General features: G+C 64.8%; 1 protein-coding gene across 3 annotated transcripts in view; it reads right to left on the bottom strand.

The window, feature by feature from the left end:
* Positions 1-4,662: 4,662 nt before the first annotated feature.
* Positions 4,663-20,672, bottom strand: part of RARA (retinoic acid receptor alpha) — a 64,269-nt gene continuing 48,259 nt past the window's right edge. For all 3 annotated transcript variants that reach the window (XM_054014311.1, XM_054014310.1, XM_054014312.1), the window contains 7 exons: positions 12,441-12,589; positions 10,634-10,775; positions 8,539-8,699; positions 7,690-7,866; positions 6,475-6,679; positions 5,956-6,114; positions 4,663-5,683 (listed from right to left, as the gene is read on the bottom strand). In XM_054014311.1, the coding sequence (XP_053870286.1) occupies positions 5,472-5,683; positions 5,956-6,114; positions 6,475-6,679; positions 7,690-7,866; positions 8,539-8,699; positions 10,634-10,775; positions 12,441-12,589 (1,205 nt within the window). In that variant the 3' untranslated portion in view covers positions 4,663-5,471. The remainder of the gene's footprint in view (positions 5,684-5,955; positions 6,115-6,474; positions 6,680-7,689; positions 7,867-8,538; positions 8,700-10,633; positions 10,776-12,440; positions 12,590-20,672) is intronic.

Here is a 20,672-nt window from a genome sequence, read left to right as displayed (position 1 = left end):
CAGAAGAAAACTTTTTAATTAAGAAAGCCGAGCCCAACCGGTGATTTGTGCGAGGTTGGTGCTGTGGTGTGAGCCGAACGGCGGCGCGGGCCCGTGGGGGTGACAGACCGCGTTCTCTCTTCGTTTTCACACTTGGATTTGGAGCAGGAGCTAAATTCAACCTGTCCCATCAGTGACACATTCCCTCTGCCCGAGCGCTCGGAGGCCCCACCATGGCAGAGCCTGGTGCCCATAACCAGAGCCCTGGCCCAGGCCCGGCCGTGGGGAGATGCTGGCAGTGCCCCGTGTTGGAATCCCAGGCCGGCCCAGCGCGCTGCGTGGTAAGGATTGTTCTGGCCACGCCAGGCGTGTGGGTCCAGACACCCGTGGGCTTAGCGGCGGTTGGGGGCCCGGGATGGCCGTGCATGGGGTGGAGCCTGGTGTCAGACACCAGCCCTGCCCTGCACAGGCTGGACATGGTGTGAGGGTGTGTGTGTGGGGGAGCCGAGGGACAGACTAGCAGGGAGCTGCGGGTCAGGGTTCCCATCAATCGCTCGGTGCGTGGCCAGGAGCCTATGGCAGCCGTGGGCGCTGCAGTGAGGGTCTCACATTTCGGGAGGGCACGAGTGGCTGTTGGGTTGCTATGTGGGGGGAGGGGGAGGCTGGCTGGCTGGGTGCCAGGTTCCCCTTGTCTCCTGTTTCCTGTTGCAGGAGGGTGGCACCACGCCCAGAGGTTAATGGAAAAAAAGGTAGAAAAGAAAAACACCAACCCCCCCCTCCCATGCCAGATCCTGCGTCAGGGCCCCTCCATTAACCCTCTCATGGCAGCACCACTGCCTAAGCCAGGACGCCTGGGTTCTGTTCCCTGCTCTGCCCTTGACACACCGTGGGGGAGGCTCTTGCTGTGCCTCAGTTTCCCCAGCTATAGTGCTGCAGGTGCCTGGGCGAGGCTGTATTAATTAGGGCCGTCATGCGATTAAATAAATTAATCACAATTAATTGCACGATTAATGGCACTGTTAAACAAGAATAGAATACCATTTATTTAAATAGTTTTGGATGTTTTCTACATTTTCAAATATTAATTTCAATTACAACACTAAATACAAAGTGTACAGAGCTCACTTTCTATTTATTTTATTACAAACATTTGCACTGTAAAAAACAAAAATAGAGTATTTCAGTTCACCTAATACAAGTACTGGAGTGCAATCTCTTTATCCTGAAAGTTGAACTTACAAATGTCAAATTATGTACAAAAAACAAACAAACCTGCGTTCAAAAACAGAACAATGTAAAACTTTAGAGCCTACAAGTCCACTTAGTCGTACTTCTTGTTCAGCCAATCGCTCAGACAAACAAGTTTGGTTACATTTGCAGGAGATAACACTGCCCGCTTCTTGTTTACAATGTCACCTGAAAATGAGAACAGGGGTTCTCATGGCACTGTTGTAGCCGGCGTCACAAGATATTCACATGCCAAATGTGCTAAAGATTCATATGTCCCGTTGTCACGGAGTATTGGGGGACTCAGGGCCCTGCACCCCCGGCTTCCTGCGATTCACCATGACTCTCAGCCAGCCAGTAAAGCAGAAGGTTTATTTGGATGACAGGAATACAGTCCAAGACAGGTCTTGCAGGCACAGACAACAGGGCCCCCCTCAGTTAGGTCCAGCTTGGGGTCCCAGGGCATGCCAGCCCACCCCCCTTTGGGGGGTCAGAGCCATCTCTGCCTCCCAGCCATCTCTCCAGCCTCCTTCCAGCCTGCTTCCAGCACTCTCCCTTCAGCGACCCCTCCCACAGCCTTTGTTCAGCTAAGGAGTCGCCTCGCCTTCAACCCCTTCCTGGGTTCTCATGTTACACACTCAGGTATGCGCCCTCGGGCAGATCCCATCCTCCAATGCAGACCATCCCAGCACACTCCCCTGTCAGCATTCACAGACCACAGTGAGAACAGGCCCAGTTCGTCACATCCGTCATGCTTCAACCACCATTCCAGGGGACATGCGTCCATGGTGATGACTGGTTCTGCTCGATAAGACTCCAAAGCGGTGCAGACCGACGCATGTTAATTTTCATTATCTGGGTCAGATGCCACCAGCAGAAGGTTGATTTTCTTTTTTGGTGGTTCAGGTTCCGTAGTTCCCGCATTGGAGTGTTGCTCTTTTAAGACTCCTGGCAGCATGCTCCACACCTCATCCCTCTCAGATTTTGGAAGGCACTTCAGATTCTTAAACCTGGAGTCAAGTGCTGTAGCTATTTTTAGAAATCTCACATTGGTACCTTCTTTGTGTTTTGTCAAATCTGCAGTGACAGTGTTCGTAAATCAGACAACATGTGCTGGGTCATCATCCGAGACTGCTATATGATGAAATATAGGGCAGAATGCAGGTAAAACAGAACAGGGGCTATACAATTCTCCCCGCAGGAGTTCAGTCATAAATTTAATGAATGCATTATTTTTTTAACGAGCATCATCAGCATGGAAGCATGTCCTCTGGAATGGTGGCCGAAGCATGAAGGGGCATACGAATGTTTAGCATATCTGGCACGTAAATACCTTGCAATGCCAGTTACAAAAGTGCCATGCAAATGCCTGTTCTCACTTTCTGGTGACATGGTAAATAAGAAGTGGGCAGCATTATCTCCTGTAAATGTAACCAACCGTGTTTGTCTTAGCAATTGGCTGAACAAGAAGTAGGACTGAGTGGACCTGTAGGCTCTGAAGTTTTCCATTGTTCTGTGTTTGAGTGCAGTTATGTAACAAAAGAAGTTCCACGTTTGTAAGTTGCACTTTCAGGACAAAGAGATTGCACTACAGTACTTGGAAAGGTGAATTGAAAAAGACTATTTCTTTTATCATTTTTACACTGAAAATATTTGTAATGAAAACGAACAGAAAGGGAGCACTGAATATTTCGTATTCGGTGTTGTAACAGAAATCGATACATTTGAAAATGTAGAAAAGCATCCAAAAATATTGAATCCATTTCCATTGGTATCCGAGTAACAGTGCGATTAATCACGATTAATGTTTTGACTCACGCGTGTGAGTTAACTGATTAATCAACAGCCCTGGTATTAATACGTCTGCTGGTGGGAGGGGGACTGTAGGCTGCTCAGAGCCCAGGCAATGCGGGGGGGGGGGGGGAGCAGAGAAGTTTGCTGCCCCCTGGTGCCCAGAGCAGCAGGCCCATGGGGCCTAAGATGCTTTAATAAGCCACAACCCTGAAAATGAGCAGCCCCCCTCCTCCCCCCCATCCCTGGGCAGGATCTGCCCTCGGCTCAGCCAGGCGGGTCCCGGCCCAGCCCCCAGCGCTGCCCTTGACACGCCAGGGCGGGCACCAGGAGCTGGCTCAGGCAAGCCCTTGGCCTCTGCCAGCACCGGCTGGGCCGCGCCGTGTGCCCCTGCCCTGCCCGCACCTGGGGGGGTCGGAGCCTAGGGCTGAGCTCGCCCCGAGCAGAGCCTGCCCGTCCTGGGTGACCCGGCTCTTCCCCGTGCCCTCTACCAGCCCAGGGTCTGGCCAATGGCCCCCACACCCGGCTGACACTCATGGCTCAGAGCCACCCGTCCACCGGCCCCGGGACGCTGCCCCCCCGCCCACAGTGTGTGTCTCAGGTGAGGAGGGCAGCTGCTTTCCTGGACTCTAGGTGCTTCTCCCCAAGCGAGACCCCCCTGGTTCTCAGCTGGTCGTGCTCGGCTTCAAACCCTCCCCCCCCCAGCAGCCTAGGGTGGGCCTGGCCCGGCTGCGTGGGGGCCCAGCTGGAGTTGGGCGGGGTCGGTGGAATACGCCAAGCGGGCCAACCTGTCTGTGTGAAAGCAGAGCAGGGACGGGGGGAAAGCAAGTGCTGCAGCCCAGTCCCCGTCCCCCGTCATTCCCGTCGCAGGGCAGACACTACAAGGAGATGGGCGTGTGGCGGGGGAGGAGACTCGCCAAGGCCAGGGAACCCTGCTGCCCCCCCCCCCCCAACAGGCTATAAGCCCCATGCCTGCACCAGAGCAGCCGGCCTGGGGGAGCCGGGGGATGAGGTGGGGCCTGGGGCACCAGCAGACTAACGCCACCCCCTGGCCTGGCCTCCTGCCTGTCCCCAGAGAGTGCAAGCTCCAGCCCCATCTTCACCCCGGGCCCAGACCTGATCATGTGGGGCAGGCCCGGGTCGGGGGCAGCCAGGGCACTGGGGGGCTAACAGGGCGGCTGTGCCAATGCCAGGCTCAGCTCTGCCCCCCCCCCCCCCAAACCCCTGTGTGTGACAGGAACAGACCAAGCAGGTGAATGAGCAGCAGCCCCCCAGGCACTAAGCCACCTGCCCCCCCATGGTGCCACGCGCCAGCCTATGTGCCCCCAGATTTTATCTGTGGCGGTCGCTGGCCCCCCCACAGAAACATGCTTCAAATCAAACAGCTCTCCCCCCCCCCACCCCCTGAAGGCAGAGAATGACAGGCCGCATCCAGTGCCCCCCAACTGGATTTCGGAGGGGAGGAATACCCCTGGGGGAGCAGCCCAGTGGCATGCGGGGGGGGGAATACCCCTGGGGGGGCCTCCTTTGGTTTCTGTTTTTCTTCCTCTCAACTTCTCCCCAGAGAGTCCAAAGCCACGAAAACCTCAACAACAACAAAAAAATTTAATAATAATAAATTGTGTGGACCCCTGTCCCCCCCCCAGCCCCCTCCCCGCCCCCACTTCACATCCAGATCCGGGACCCCCCTTGCCAACCGCAGCACGTCTCTAAAAACCCCTCCCGACTTTTACAAAGTTTTTAAAAGGTATTTATAGATATTTATAGCTATTTATAGATATATAATCTGGCTTTGCAATGAATCGGCCTCTGGTTCCTGGCGGGTGTTTCTGGTTTTACCTGACAAGCGAATTGGATTGTTGTTGGTTTTGCTGGTGACGACAGGCGTGTGTGTGTGGGGGGAACATGGTGTGTGGGGGGGTGCGCGTGACGGCCACAATCCGCTGATCGATTTTGCTCATGAAAATTTTAAAAAACAACTAACGTTTCCCAAACTGACCCTCTCCCCCCAACCCCCCCGGAAACACTTGAAATGCAACTCAACCAAAAGACACTTCATCTTCACATGGGTGCAGCGCCCCCCAGCCGTGGGCCGGACCCCTGCGACAGCGCGCTGGGGGGGGTGAGAGTGGGGGGAGCGGGGCGCTAGTTTGCTCCAACCTGGGTACAAACATCAGTCGCTGGGGGTCTGTAAACCGGCCCCAGCTGATCCCAGCAAGGGCTCAGTGCCCCCCTGGCAGTGCCCACGGGATCCACTTCTGATTCTACGGAAGAGTCCGTCACAAGTCAACAGGGAAGCCATGGCCACAGTGTGTGCTGGTACGGACAGGAACGGGCTGGGGCCCGGGGCCCGGAGGGGGGGGTGGCCTGCGGCAGCGTCACCTCCTCCCCCTCCTCCTTGGCTTGCCATGCGGCCCTCGGGCCTGGCAGCAAAGAGCAAGAACGGCGTCCTGACGCCGGCGCCGGCCGCGGCGTCACGGCGAGTGGGTGGCCGGGCTGCTTCTGTTGGAGCTGGGCGACAGGCTGGGGCTGCAGCTGCCGGGGGGCGGCGCCAGGCTGCTCACGCGGGAGGCGCCCGGCTGCCCGCCCAGCGTGTCCAGGCCCTCCGAGTTCTCCAGCATCTCCTGGATGAGGGGCGGCATGGAGCCGGGGATCTCCATCTTCAGCGTGATCACCCGCTCGGCGCCTGCGGGCAGACGGGGGGAGACGGCTCAGCGCGAGCCAGACCCGGACACTGCTTGGAGTCACCCTCTCTGCACTCAGCCTGCCCCCCTCCCTCGGTCACACACACGTGGGGGGAGAAACTTGGCCCCACGGCCAAACTCCAGCCCAAATCAAAGCGCCCCACTGACTGGGGGGAGGGAGAAGCCCCCGTGCCAGCCCCTCACCAGCCTAGGCTCTCTCCCCTTTGCCCCGCCCCAGCCCCTCCCCTCCAGCCCCACCCAGCCGGGCTCTCACCCTTGGCGCTGATGCTGCGCAGGTCCGTGATCTTCATCAGCATCTTGGGGAACATGTGGGGCTTGTTGGGCCTCCTCTTCCTCACGTAGATCTTCAGCGCCTCCAGCAGCGGCTCCTGCAGCTTGTCCACCTTGTCGGCCTGCTCCAGGTCCTGGCGATCTGGGGGGGGGTGGGGGGGGGGGCAAGGGGCCGGGAGCCCAGCCATGAAGCCAGAATTTAGTGCCTAGCTCCCCACCAGGGGGTGCTGTCGAGCAGGGCTCAAGACTCCCTCCCCTAGCAGGGGGAGCTCGTTTGTTTTGGGGGGGGGGGGGGAACCTGGGACCCATCTCCCCACTCTCCTCTGGTTTGTTATTGTAGGGTCACGTCGGGACACCGGAGAGTTCCGGCCTCAACCCCGATGTAGAGAGACGGCAAACAGAACTACCGGGGGGTAGGAGAGCCCTGTCCTGGGCACCTCCACCATCCCCCCACCCGGGCTCCTGCCCAGCCCCACCCCACCCCAGCGCCCCCTGCTCTCACCCCCGCAGATGAGGCAGATGGCGCTGAGCAGCCCAGTCTCCGCATCGTCCATCTCCAGCGGGAGCAGCTGGTTGGCGAAGGCGAAGACCAGGTCGGTGAGCGGCCCGAACCCGGCGTTGTGCATCTGGGTTCGGTTCAGGGTCAGCCCGTCCGAGAAGGTCATGGTGTCCTGCTCCGGCGTGTAGCGTGTGCAGATCCGCAGGATCTGGGGGGGAGAGCTAGGGTGAGTCCTGCCCCCCGTCCTCTGGCACTGCCCCCCAGCACCAACACCACTGCCTCTGGCCCTGCCCCCCGTCCTCCAGCACTGCCCCCCACTGCCCCCTCTGTCCTACGGCACTGCCCCCCCCCTGTCCCCCAGCACCAACACCACTGCCTCTGGCCCTGCCCCCCGTCCTCCAGCACTGCCCCCCACTGCCCCCTCTGTCCTACGGCACTGCCCCCCCCTGTCCCCCAGCACCAACACCACTGCCTCTGGCCCTGCCCCCCGTCCTCCAGCACTGCCCCCCACTGCCCCCTCTGTCCTACGGCACTGCCCCCCCACTGCCCCCCAGCACCAACACCACTGCCTCTTGCCCTGCCCCCCGTCCTCCAGCACTGCCCCCCACTGCCCCCTCTGTCCTACAGCACTGCCCCCCCCGTCCCCCAGCACCAACACCACTGCCTCTGGCCCTGCCCCCCGTCCCCCAGCACCAACACCACTGCCTCTTGCCCTGCCCCCCGTCCTCCAGCACTGCCCCCCACTGCCCCCTCTGTCCTACGGCACTGCCCCCCCACTGCCCCCCAGCACCAACACCACTGCCTCTGGCCCTGCCCTCCAGCCCTGCTCCCCTCTGGCCCTGCTCCATGCCCTCCAGCACTGCCCCCCAGCACCAACACCACTGCCTCTGGCCCTGCCCTCCAGCCCTGCTCCCCTCTGGCCCTGCCCTCCAGCACTGCCCCCCAGCACCAACACCACTGCCTCTGGCCCTGCCCCCTCTGCCCCCTCGCACCAACCCCACTGTCCCTTGCTCCTCTGCCCCCAGCACTGCCTCCCAGCCTTGCTCCCCCACTACACCCCAGCCCTGCTCCCCACTGCCCCCTGGCACCAACCCCACCCCATGCTCCCTGGTCTGCCCCATCTGTGCCCCTGGTACAACCCCCAGTGCCAAGAACCAGCCCTCCAGGGGACACTGCCCCCAGCTGGCCAGGCAGGGAACAGCACGGTGGGGGGCTCACCAGGATGTCCAGGCAGGCGGCCTTGAGCAGGGTGATCTGGTCAGCGATGGTGAGCGTGGTGAAGCCGGGCAGCTGCTTGGCGAACTCCACCGTCTTGATGATGCACTTGGTGGAGAGTTCACTGAACTTGTCCCACAGGTCGATGTCCAGCGAGACCCGCTGCTCCGAGCTGTTGTTCTGCAGGGACACGCCGGACATGGTGAGCGGGAAGGGGAGGGCCAGGGGCCGGTTCCACCAGCTCCTCACCCCCACAGGGGGCCCCCGGCATGAACAGCACCCCGCCCTCGCAGCACCTCCCAATCAGTACTTAACTAAAGATGCAAGGGGCCCACTGTACAGCTGGGGAAACTGAGGCACGGGGTGGAGAAGCAAGTTGTCCAAGGGCATGCAGCGAATCAGGGACAGAACCCAGGAGTCCTAGCTCCCAGCCCCCCCGCTCTCACCACTAGACCCCATTCCCCTCCCAGAGCTGGGGAGAAAACCCAGAAGTCCTGGCTCCCAGCCCCCCCCGCTCTAACCACTAGACCCCGCTCCCCTCCCAGAGCTGGGGAGAGAACCCAGGAGTCCTGGCTCCCAGCCCCCTACACTTTTTGCACCCCCGGCCAAGGCAGCAGGGGTCTGGGATCACAGAGGAACGCATGGGGCACTAGCAGGGACATCAGGGGCCGTAGGGCCATGTTCACAGCTGGGGGAGTGAAGGTTCCTAGATGCAGCCTGGCCCCCCGGAGCTCCAGCCCCACTTCCGCTCACCCTAATCCTGATCCCAGCCCCCGAGCTGCCGCTGCTCCTCACTCCCGACGCCTCGTGGCAGCGTTTCCCGGAGGTCGGGGCGCCGGGCCAGGCACTCACCGTAGTGTATTTGCCAAGCTGGCAGAGGGCGGGGAAGGTCTCCTGGTGGGCTTTGCGCACTTTCTCAATGAGATCCTCCACCTCGGGCGTGAGGATGTAGCTCTCTGAACACTCCTGCTTCGGCACCTCCTTCTTCTTCTTGTTCCTGTCGTTCCGGACGGCTGGTGGGGGGAGAGGGCAGGCGGGTGAGTGGGCCGGCCCCGATGCCCCTCGGCGCCCCCTTTCTAACTGCCATGAGGGGTGGGGTCGCTCCCTGGGCCCCTCCCCAGCTCTGAGAGCTCAGTGATCACAGACTGCGGCGGGCACCAGGCACCCTCAGGGCGTCGGTATCAGCAGCCCCCCTAGCATGGGGGGCGGGGCCGGGAGAGAAGCCGGCTCGCCAGGTTCCGGAGTGGGGGGGGACCGACACAGACAAAGCTATCGGCTTCACCTCAGCCCAGCCCCACACGCCCGTCCGGGCCCCAGCTCAGCACCTGTCTCCTGCTTCCCCAGCACGGGGGAACGCGGATCCCAGATACGCCCTGGAGGCAGAGAGACCCCGCTGGGCCGAGCCGGGGGGCTGTATGGGGGGGGGGGGGGCACTGCTCTGTGTCTGGTGAGGACCAACAGCAGACGCTGCTGTAATTCTGCAGACCTGGCCAGGATCGGGGCCCCACTGCGCTGCCCCACAGCAAGACACAGGCTGTGCCCCAGGAGCCCCCAGGCTGCACAGATCCAGGCCCAGTGACCAGCCCCACATAGCAAGTGGCAGAGACAGGAATTGAACCAGATTCCCCCAGTCAGATGCCCTAACCACTAAGCCAGCTTGCCCGTGCCCTGTACAGAACACACCCGATCTCCTCCCCGGGGGGCGGGGTGAGCACGGCCGGTTGGGCCAGGAGCTAGCTAGGGTGTGGGGTGAGCTGGAGGGTGGGGTTAACGTGGGAGCTGGGGGCGGGGCGACCGGGGGGGCTGAGTTGGGGAGCTGGGCGAACGGGGAAGCTGGGAGGGGCAAGCGGAGGAGTAAGGGGGGAGCTGTGGTGAGCTAGAGGGTGGGGTTAGCGGGGGGAGCTGGGGTGAGCTGAGGGGTGGGGCAAGCAGGGGGCGGGGCAAGCCAGGGAGCTGGGGGACCTGGGGGGGGGCATGGCCTCAGGAGGTTGGCACGGCCCAGCTGACAAATGCCAGCGAAGCCAGAAGCCGCACACATGGCTCTTTAAAACAGCGCCGGGACCATCAGCAGGTGATGCCGGCGACAGGCCATCGCTCAGGCCATGTGCTGAGGGAGGGGGAGCCGGGCGCCGAGGGAGGGAGGTCCGGGGGGCTGCAGGAATCACTTATGTCAGCTCTGCAGATACAGGGCCATGGTGAGGAGCGGAAGGGGGGAATAATTCGGAAAGGGAACATTGCAGCTGTGACCCGGCGTTCACCATCCGCCCAGCGCCGGCCCCAGAGCCAGACACACCGAGGCCTCGGCTAATCCCCCGCCCCGGCTCCATGACCCCCGGCGCAGCCGGCGGCTTGCGCCCCGGGGTGGGGCAGGCTAGGAAGGACCCCCACCTCCAAGCTGGCCCCTCCCCACACTTCCCCCCAGCCGGCTCAGGGGCACGGCCCTGCCACGGCGGCAGATGGGGCAGGAGCCTGGGGGGCAGGAGGCCTGGATTCTCTTGGCGGGCCCCACGGGGCGGGGGCGGGGCCAGACAGCTGCACCCCCTTTGGTCTCCGCAGAGCGGGCGGGTTTACAGGCGGGCGCCATGACAACTGGCATGCAGACGCCAGGAGGCCCCTGTCAGCGTCATTTATCTCTGACATCATCAATCACGGGTTGCCGGGGCAACGGCCTGGATCCAGAACGAAGGGGGGAGGCCCAGCTCTTCGGCTTGACTGGAAACCCCCCCCCCCCCGCACCTGGGCTCTGGGGGCGTTACCAGTGCCCTCTCCCCCCACCCCCCTGGTCGGCTCGGTGACTCCCACGCCAACCTGCTCCCCGCTCCGGGAGCCCCCCACGTGCTCCAAGGCGGGAGGGGATTGTCTGCACACCGCCCCCCAGTGCCATCCTGCCCCCTCATGCCATGCCCCTCCCCCGGGGCCATAACCCCCCGGCCCCCCCGGCACTCACACTCCTTGGACATGCCCACGTCGAAGCACTTCTGCAGACGGCAGTACTGACACCGGTTCCGCGTCACCTTGTTGATGATGCAGCTCTTGTCGCGGTGGCAGGTGTAGACCATGTTCTTCTGGATGCTGCGGCGGAAGAAGCCCTGGAAGAGCCGGTCACAGCCCCAGTGAGCGGGGGGGGCAGTCGGGGAACCAGCCCCCCCCCCCCCACACACACACACACCCCTCCACCGCAGGGCACTAGTGTTACACTAGTGGTCCATCCAGGGCTCTCTGAAGGGAAGCAGCACAGATGGACTCTGGGGGGTTCCGGTGCAGAGCCGGGGGGGCGGGGGGAGGGCATGGGTTTAGCTTTAATTGTAATTAAAAAGGCATTTCCCGCCCTCCCCGTGCAGACCCAGCAGCCCCCCCTGCTGGCTGTGCGGCTGCAGTTCACCCGGCAGCTTGGGAATAAAGCCAGACAGGGATAGAGCTTCCTGGGGCAAAGGAACCCGGAGCCGGGGCTGGTGGAGAGACTGGAACCAGGCGTGCAGCCCACAGACCCTGACCGAGATCCGGGCTTGCTATCCAGAGTAGAAGCACCCCAGGCAGAAAATGGAAAGAGCGTCACCAGATTTTCACAGATGGGGAAACTGAGGCACAGAGCATCTGTGGCAGAGCTGGGAATTGACCCCCTCAGCCCCCCTGTCCTCTCCAGGAGCGAAGAGGAGAGCCAGGCCGGTGGGATGGGCCCCGAAGCCAGGGCCCAGCGGAGGGGAGCTTGGCCGTGGGCGCTGGAGCCAGGAGACGCTGCAGCCAGACGCTGCTCCCCCGCCCCCGGGCTGGCCCCGGCCCAGCCACTGCTGGAATGTAAATCAGACATGCTGAAGGATGCAAAGCAGCTGAGCGCGGAGCCCTGCACTTCCGCGCCGAGGGAGGGATTAGGTCCCGGCTCCCACGCGCCCCCGGCCCGGATAGCACCCGGCAGCTCCCAGCCCTCGGGGGTTGACACACACCGGGGATCGGGACGGTTTAACCGGCTGTGCTTGAGGGCACATGAGAGCAGGGGGCTGCGGGTGTGCGACACTGGCATGCGCACACAGTCCGGCGCCCTTCACCCCGACCCCCGCGCAGAGGCGGTGACGCCAGCTGAACACGGCCAGGGCCAGCGGCTAATCCCCGGGCAGAGCCAGGCTAAGCTCCACACGGCTCGCTGATCCGCGAGGCTGGGGCAGGGCCCCAGTGCAGATACACGGCATGCCGGCAAGGCACCCAGCCCAGCCCCATTGCAGGGCTGTAAAGGGGGGGTGTCTAGTGGTTAATACAAGGAACGGGGAGCCAGGACTCCGGGGTTCTATTCCTAGTGCAAACACACTTGGGATGGGACTTCACGTCGCCCTGTGCCTCAGTTTCCCCCTCATCCAAGGAATGGTTTACGCTGCCCTGCAGCCTCAGGGCTGGAGGCTGGTGCCCCGGCTATCCAGCAGGGGGCGCTGCGGCTCTGCACCCCAGGCTGGGTAAATACAGAGCAGGATGGGAGCGTTTGGCATGCCAAGCCGGTGCGGGTCCGGGCAGGCGCCCAGCGCCCCCTGGGGGCTGGGCTAGGAACAAGGGCCCTGCTTTAACGGAGACTTCGAGGGCCATGTTCGAGCGTGTGGGGTTCCCGACGCGCAGAGGAGTGAGCACGTGGGGGCCGTTAGCAGCTGCTCTGAGGTGAAGTGACCCAGGGCAGGAGTGAGGGCGCAACTGGAACCCAGAACGCCTCGTCCCCTTGTCTGAACCAGCCCGGGAGTCACCCCCCTCGGCCCCCCAGCCCTGCCCCCACTCACCTTGCAGCCCTCGCAGGCGCTCACCCCATAGTGGTAGCCGGAGGATTTGTCCTGGCACACGAAGCAGGGCTTGTAGATGCGGGGCAGCGGGGGCGGAGACGGGGGGCTGGGGACGATCTCCTCGGAGCTGGTGCTCTGCGTCTCAATGGCTGGGGGGGAGAAGAGGAGACGCGCTCAGGGGTCCGGCCGCTGTTCCCGCCCACGGGCACCCAGAGGGGCTCTGCCCCATGACGGGCGCCCGCGTGGAGCAGGCACTGGGAGGAGGCAGCGGGGGGGGAGCTGCGGCAGGAAATTGGGGGGCAGGGGGTGGGCGAGCCAGAGTCTGCTCTCTCCCCGCTTCATGGGACCCTGCCACACGACTGGACATGCTGGGCACAGAGGGGAGTTGCCTGGAAAGCAACCATGGTCTGCCCTTGGCGTGGGGGGCTGCCCCCGTGCTGGCCTGGCTGGCTGGGGATGGGCAGGGCCAGGGGCTTTGCAGACAGAGTGAAGGACGAGACTCCTGCTCCCAGGAGCCCCCCAGTCCGGGGCCCAGTGCGGCTCACCTGGGGAACGAGGCAACGGTGCTGCCCTGGCCATGGGCCTGCCAGCCCCCCACCCGCATTCTGTGTGGGGTGCCTCAAGGGCTGGCACCAGTGTGTCCATGGGGACGTTGCCAGCTCTGCCCTGGCAGCCTCCTGCAATCCACGGGAGCAGGGGGAGCCCCAGGATGTGCTGGGAGCACCCCAGCCCCCTGCCCACTTTTGCACAGCAACGCCACTGCCCCCAACTCGGGCCTGCACCCCGACTCTGCAGCAGCCCATGCAGTCACCAGCGGGGCCCCGCCGCAGAGCTGGGCGAGCCGAGCACGCTCCGGGCCCCACCCCCACCCCCCGCACAGATCCCGGCGGGGTGCCCCACGCTACAGCTGGGGAGATGGCGAGCGGGCTGGGCTTTTCCAGCCTTATCTCCCTGCTGGACTAACGCCAGCCCATGGCCCTGCCCCAGTGGTGCCCAGCTCCACGGGCCCCGTCACCGCAGGAGTCGCCAGCCACAAGGACGTGCAGCTCCCTCTGCTCTGCCCACGGCAGCCTGCCCCCAGTGCCAGCGACGGACGGGAAGCTCCCAGTGCTCCATCCCCGGCACGCCTGGCCACTCCGGGGCTGCGTTCCCGGCCGCAGGGTCCCTCCCCGCGGGGCAGTCCCGGGGCGGACAGGGAGGCCTCTAGCCCCTTCCTGCAGATGAGCCCCCAGGAGCCCAGGGACGATGGGAGGCGGGTTCCCAGCCTGGCAGATGCAACTTGACGTTTCCAGGCCATAGAGGGAGCCGTGGGACTGAGGCAGACATGGTGGAGCCCAGGAGCGGAGCAGCTGTCGTTAGAGCTTCTGCCCAGATCAATCGGTTAGTGCCACCGGACTCCCCGTTGTTTGTGTGCATACAGACGGACACGGCTCCCCCGCTACTTGGCACCATGCAAGACACGCACACGCACACGCATGTGGACAGACACATGGACACGCTGCGCACACAGAGGTCAGATGGGGAAACTGAGGCACGGGAGGTAGAGTGACTCGCCTAGAGGCCAGCAAGAGGGTGAGACCAGAAGCTAGTTCCTCGCCGTGGCGCACACAGCGCCTGGCTCTTACCCACCTACAGGCCAGTGCTGGGCCCATCTCTAGCTGCTCAGTCACGGCACCCCCGACACCCCCCCGCCCGGCGCAGGGCCGCTGGGGCTTAACCGAGGAACGCGGACCAGGCCTGGCTCCCCAAAGGCCTCGCTCAGCACTGGCTGGGCGAACGGGGGACGTTGCTGGGCTCCCTGGAGTCAGAGCGGCACAGCTGTCCCCATGCCAGGCTCTGAGCTCACCCTGCCAGCGAGCGGCAATATGGTGCCTATGACGCACGGTGGGGCAAGTCCCATTCCAGCCCGTAGAGGGCAGCGGTGCGCAAACCCTCCCACCCAGCGCACTGCAATGCCCCCTCCCTGGGGGGGGGGGGGGGACAGGGGAGGCCCCAGCAATACCCCAACCCCACCTGCTCCCCACGGGCACTGGGCCAGGAAGGGGTTAAGGCGGCGTCAGCTGCTCAGGATTGGAGCCAAGAGAACCAGTCGAACAGGATATGAAGGGCCTGGCCCGGGGGGTTAACACACCAGCCCCCCCCCCAGGTCTGCTCAGCGCCAGGGAACAAGGGGGCCCTGCCTGCTGCACGTGCAGGGATCAGACCACAAAGGGAACGGGGCACCCTGGGCGCTGCCAGACGGGCCCTGCCGGGGGATTCCCAGCCCCCAGCCACCGCACAGCGCAGAAAAGAGAGGGGGGCTGGTGGTTAGAGCCAAGGGGGCTGGGAGCCCGGACTCCTGGGTTCTGTCCTTGCTGTGAGACAGGCCGGGGCAGGGCTCCCATTCCCCCCCGGGGCACGGGGCGTCTCTCACGTGTATTCGCACGGACTCTGCTGCCCGTGAATGCCTGGCGCTCCCCTGCGGGCACAGAGCACAACCCTGCCTGGGCAGTGGAGCCATCACAGGGCCGGCTGCTGCCCTAAGGAGAGGTGAGGCACCTCCCCGGGGTCATTCGGCCAGAAGGGAAGGGGGTGGGGGGAGCAGCTACATGGCACCTACTCCCCAAAGGGGGCTGCTGGGAGCCCCCCAAAGCAGAGCCCCCAGGGAGCAGCTGTCTGGGGAATGCCCCAGGGAAAGGGGCCAGCGCTGGACGGGCACGTCCCAGGCCCCCACCCCCAGCTCGGAGCCACGGGGAAGCCATGGATAACAATGGGGGATCTGTTCCCATCAAAGGCCGGCCTGGCCCAGGCAGCCGTCTCTCCTGCTGCTAACAAAGGAGGCTGCACTAACTCTCTGCAGCGTGCCCCTGGGCGAGGGGGCCAGGAGCTCGGGACGGGCACAGTGGGCACACACAGGGCCCGTGCTACGGGCGAGCACTGCCAGGCAGAGGTGAGGGGAGATTCCCTGCGGGCCGGGGGCTCCCCTAACGAGCCCCCAGAGCCCCCCGAAGGGGGCTGGGGCTCATACCAACAGCTGCAGGGGCACATCCTCATTGGCTGCATACGGGCAGAGGCAGGATCGTTGGCCTGAGGACCTGGGCTGGCAGCCAGGACTCCTGGGGTTGCTCAAGGGCAAGGGGCTGTGAGCACTAGGCTAGCTGAAGAGCTGCTGACGCTGTCTGTCCGTCTGTCTGTGTCCCCAGGCCTGGGGGGGTGGGGTGGGAAATGAGGCAGGGGCCAGAGAGCCCCTCGCCAGCTCCCGGTGCCCCCCCAGGGGGGAGCGGCTGCTCAGGAACGTCTGGGTCCTGAGCCCTCACGGCTGCAGGGACAGGGGCTCCCCGAGGGGCAGGGGGGCTGCCCAACCGCCTGGGTGCAGGTGCCAGGTGGTTGAGCACGAGCGGCACAGCCAAGGCCCGTCTGGGACGAACGCAGCAGGAAAGAGATGGGCTCCCTCCCCGCCCCAGCCGGAGCCAGGGCCAGCAGCCCAGCCGGGGTGTGGGGCTGGGGAACCAGCCTCGGGCTGGGCCCAGGGCAGGGAGAATGCAGCTGGCAGCAGGCACTGGGCAGGGCAGGAAGGCATCTCGGCCCAGGACTTCCCCCGCTGCGAGCCGGGACCTCAGGGCCAGGCGCCAAGAAGCCAGGGCTTGTGCGCGCCGTTCTGGCCCCTGGGAGGGAGTGGGATGGTTAGAGGCGGGACCAGGATTCCTGGCTTCTATTTTTGTAGCTGGGAGAGAGCGCAGCCTAGTGGGTGGAGCAAGGGCTGGGAGTCCAGGCAAGGCCCTGCCAAACTGTGCAATACCTTGGGAGAAGCACAGTGTTTGGGCCTCAGTTTCCCTCTCTACAAAGCAAAGCGAACACGGGTCACAGAGCCCCAGACCGGGTAAGCGGAAAGTAAAAGTGTCCAGATAACTGCCGGGGGCCCAGCCAGGCCCCGCAAGCCCCCTGCCCTGAGCAAGCCACCCTCTGGCCCCAGGAGTCCTCCGCCTCCCCCCACCCACACCGGGGTGCAAAGCCAGGGGGCAGTTCCTGGCCAGTGTGTGTGTGTTGGGGGGGGCGGGGGGGGCTGACCTGGACGAGCTCACAAGCTGGACAAACCAGTAAGATACTGATGACAGCCGGGGACAGGCCGGGAGCTGGGGGCTGCGGCCGGAGGGGGAACAGGAGGGAGCGGGGGAGCTGCGGGCGATGGGGCGGGGGGAGCAGGGGGCTGCGGGGGAGACTCCAAAGGGCACGTGACCAAGGCGCCGGCAGCAGCGGCACAAAGGGGCCATTGTCGGGTTAGCTTCTGCCAAGACCCACATTCTTGACAATAGACAGCCCAGCCCCGGGGGGGGAGGGGGGAGCGCAAGCGGGGATCCTTCCCCTTTGGCTCTCCCAGCCATTCCTCGCATGCCTGGCGTGGGGGGCTCGCGTTACGGCAGGCACGGGGGGGGGGGGGGGTGTTCACATACACGGGGCCCAGGATGCACACGGGGAGGGAGGGGGGAAAGCCCATGGGAACGACATTGACAGGAGCGCTGGTGGGGGCCCAGGATGGGGAGAGAGGAAAGCCCCGGGGGGGGGGGGGGGCGCTGATGGGCAAGGCAGCAGCCTGTGGGCCTGGCCCCCACAGAGAAGGAGCAGGGCAGGGCAGGCCATGGCTGGCACTGGGCAGCCCCTCCTCGGACAGCCCAAGTAAACCCGGTGCTGGCGCGGCCCGGCCCAGGGAAACAGGAGCTCGCCCCCAACCCGAGCAGGGCCAAGGCACCCAGGCGGCCCCAGCAGGCAACTGCCCGGGCAGCGTACCCGCTCCTCCTCCCGCCATGGGGCAGCGTGGAGCAGCCCAGGCCCCCACCCTGAGCCGGGGCAGAACTCAGGAGTCCTGCGCCCCCCGGCCCAGTGACTTGCCCCACCCCTCGTGTCAATCTGGAGTGACTCCGGTGCCACCCCTAGGTTACGCTGGGGAAGGGAGCGCCGAGGACGGGGCTGGCCCAGTGCCCTGCGAGCCCCAGCCCGGCTCCAAGTTCTGCAGGGCACAGGCGGCTCGAGCACCAGGAGTGAGACGGGCCGGCCGCGTCCTCCCGGGGGTTGGGCTGAGAGGAGCGCTCCGGGTGGGGATAGGGAGCCACGCTGGGCACTAGGGGCCCGGCCCCCTGGCTGGGGCGCTGACAGACTTGGTCTGGTGGGGCAGGCACCTGGCCGGAGATGCGGGCGAGGTTCCTTCTACACCCCACGACGGGACAGTGTTGTACCTGGGCTGGGGGCCTCAGTGGGGCTGACGGTCACCGATTCCCTCCCCCACCCCACAACAACTGCCCTCCAAGCAGGGGGTTAAATCCACATAACCGGCCATGCGAACAGGCGCAGACACCGCCTGGGCCCGGGACATCCAACGTCCAGCCATGCGCAATGCATCCCCCCACCCCGCGTCCGGCTCCATCACGGGGGGGGGGGGGGGGGGGGGGGGCGCGGAGAGAGAGACGGGACACAACCCCCACTGCTCTGTAGGACACAGTCACCTGCCCCCCGGATTTCACTGCCGCCAATGCCAACTGCTCCCCGGCCCCAATTCAAACTCACCCCCGTCCAGCCTGGCAACGCAGGCAGGCGCTGCCCATCTGGGGTGGGGGCTAACCCCGCCCTCATTCCAGCCCAGCGTGCCAGGCCCCGGGGGGCAGTGCCCAGGGCTTCCCGGGACCGGCCTAGGCAGCGGGGCCAAAAGCCAGGGCGAGGGGCAGGAGACGCTGGCATTAGTGACAAGTGCCGCACAGAAATGCCATGCACCGACTCCCGGAGGGCACAGGATGAATCACCGGGCGCTGCCACTCCCGGGAGTGGAGCCAGCCAGACACCGGCAGCCGGGGTCTACCAGCCTCTGCGTGGAGAGCAGCACTCGCCCAGCGTGGGTCTGACAGCCTGTGCCGCACGCCGATGAGAGAGAGACCCTGCACACGCATGGACCTGCGCCCCCGGCACACGCACATACCCACATGTACCCGCACCCCCGGCACACACATGTACACACACACCCACACGCTCCGAAGGGACCCTGGCAGCCATGAGCACCGAGGGCGGCTGGTGCGAGGCTGGCACAGAGAGATCTGAGCTCCACCCCCAGCACTGGGTGGTGAACATGGCACCAGCGCTGGCCTCCTGCCCCCCACCACCACCACCAGACAACAGCGTGCGGAACAGACAACCCCTCCCCCGGCGTCCTGCTCATGCCAACATGATGGCAGCACCCCCCCCGGCCTCCCTGCCCAGACTGGATCCCCGGGCCAGGGGGGGACGTTAAGAGATGGGGAGTGCAGGCCACTAACCCATGACAATGCCAGGGGAAAGCTGCCCACCCCAGCCTGGGCCCCGGGCGGGAAAGGGAAAGGAGGGAGGGGCGAGCGCTGCTCACAGCCCAGGCCCCAGGCCAGGCACAGCCGGGTTCCAGTTTCTCCAACGTGCCTTTAGGGCAGGTGGTTTTGATGCTGGACCAGTCAGGGGTGGGGGGACCTGGTCAGCTCCCCCATGTTCCCCAAGCCAGCTTCAGCCCCCTGCCACCCGCACCAAGCTCCAATGTGCCTGGCAGGGGGGTCTCCATGGCTCTAGCTTGGTCACGCACGGGGCACCGAGTGAGGGGCCCTCGGCTGGCACCTGACGCCAGCTGCTGCCAGATGTGGTGCATGAGAGCACATACCGTGGTGGTGAGCTGGAGCCATTCACTGAGTCCCCCTGGCAACCCCGGCTGTGCCAGGTTCGTGCCATCTCACCGAGCAACATTGGCACCCTGCCTGGCACAGAGACCTTGCAGGGCAAAGCGGGCACGTCCCTTCCTTCCCAGAGGCCCCTGCCTGATCCCAGAAAAGTGGAAAGCCGGGCAGCCCAGCCCCCACCCCACAAGAGCTCTGGATAACTGGGGCCGGGGCTGGCATCGGAAAGCAGCACCCCCTCCCCGACATGCCCTGGGGCGCAGGGGCAGCTGCTCTGGGAGGGAGGGGCTGGCGCATGAAGTAGCCCCGGGGGGGCGGAGGGAGTGGGAATGGGGGGGGCATGCAGGAGGGGCCCCACAAGAGGGGACGGTACCAAGGTGCCAGGAGGGGGCAGCAGCAACTAGGACCCCGGAGTCCCGACTCCCAGCTCGCCCACGAGTAAGCGGGGAAGCAGCAGAACCCAGCTGCAGGCCAGATGCTGCCGCTCAGAGCTTCCCTGGGCAAACAGGATTTAAAAGCGCCCGCCCACCCCCCCTCCTCCCACGGCCCTGGCTCTATTTTCACTCCACATGGGTTTGCTTTTCCTGAGTCGCTGCACAGGAAATCCAGCGAGACACGCCCCAGACACTGCCCGGCTGCCCAGTCCCCAGGCAGCGCCACGGCCGGGCTGCCGGCTCCGCCCAGCCAGGGAGCCCCCGGGCGGGCCAATATCACCACCGCACTGGCGTGGGAACCCGGGCTCCCGGGCAGCAGGGCCGGCCAGCAGCCCACAGGGAACCCAGGAGTCCTGGCTCTCAGACACCCCCCGCTCTAACCGCTAGACCCCTCTCCCCTCCCAGAGCTGGAGACAGAACCCAGGAGTCCTGGCTCCCAGCCTTCCCACTCAAAACAAGAGACAAACGCTCCCTGTCAAAGTCATCCTGCATTAGGGGAAATCCCCAGCTACCCGACCCATCCACCCACCTGCAGGCCCAGGCGAGCGCCCCCCACGCAAAGGAGGGTGCATCTGAGCCATCTGTCCTGAGGAGGCCCCGTATGATCTAGGGCAGCCTCCAACCCCATGACTCTAAGGGAGGGTAGCATCAGTCCCCCCTTTTGCACGCCCCCCACCCCCAGGTCTTGCCATAGGCAGACAGACCCTGCGTGGCCTGAGCGGGGGGGGTCTGCGAGCTCTGCCAGCGCTCTCCTGCCCTGAGAGTGGCCGGAGGAGGGCGGCCCCATGGCAAACAGCTGCAGGCCCACAGAGCCGCAGCCCCTCAGCCCACGCCCCGCGCAGACCCAGGCTGGCCCACTGGGCAGAGCGACCCCCCGAGAGACCCTGGGCGCAGTGCCCCTGGGAGCCTGAACCGGGGTGGGGAGACCAGCACCCTCCCGCCGTGCTGCCTCCCAACCCGGGGCCATGCTAGGCAGCGAAGCCTGGCACTCCCTGCCCAGCCGAGCCGTGGGGGGCCCTCTGGCGGGAGGCACCGTAGCAGAGCCCTGCTGGGGGCGCCGCCGGAGCCGGGTGCCCTCGGGTTCCCCTGCCCGCAAAGGGAGAAAGGTCTGAACTCACCGGGTGCCCCCGACCCCATCT

This window comes from Malaclemys terrapin, chromosome 25 (assembly GCF_027887155.1).
Source record: "Malaclemys terrapin pileata isolate rMalTer1 chromosome 25, rMalTer1.hap1, whole genome shotgun sequence".
NCBI lineage: Eukaryota > Metazoa > Chordata > Testudines > Emydidae > Malaclemys > Malaclemys terrapin.
The sequence above is the reverse complement of the archived record's forward strand: the minus strand, read 5'-3'. Positions and strand labels throughout refer to the sequence as shown.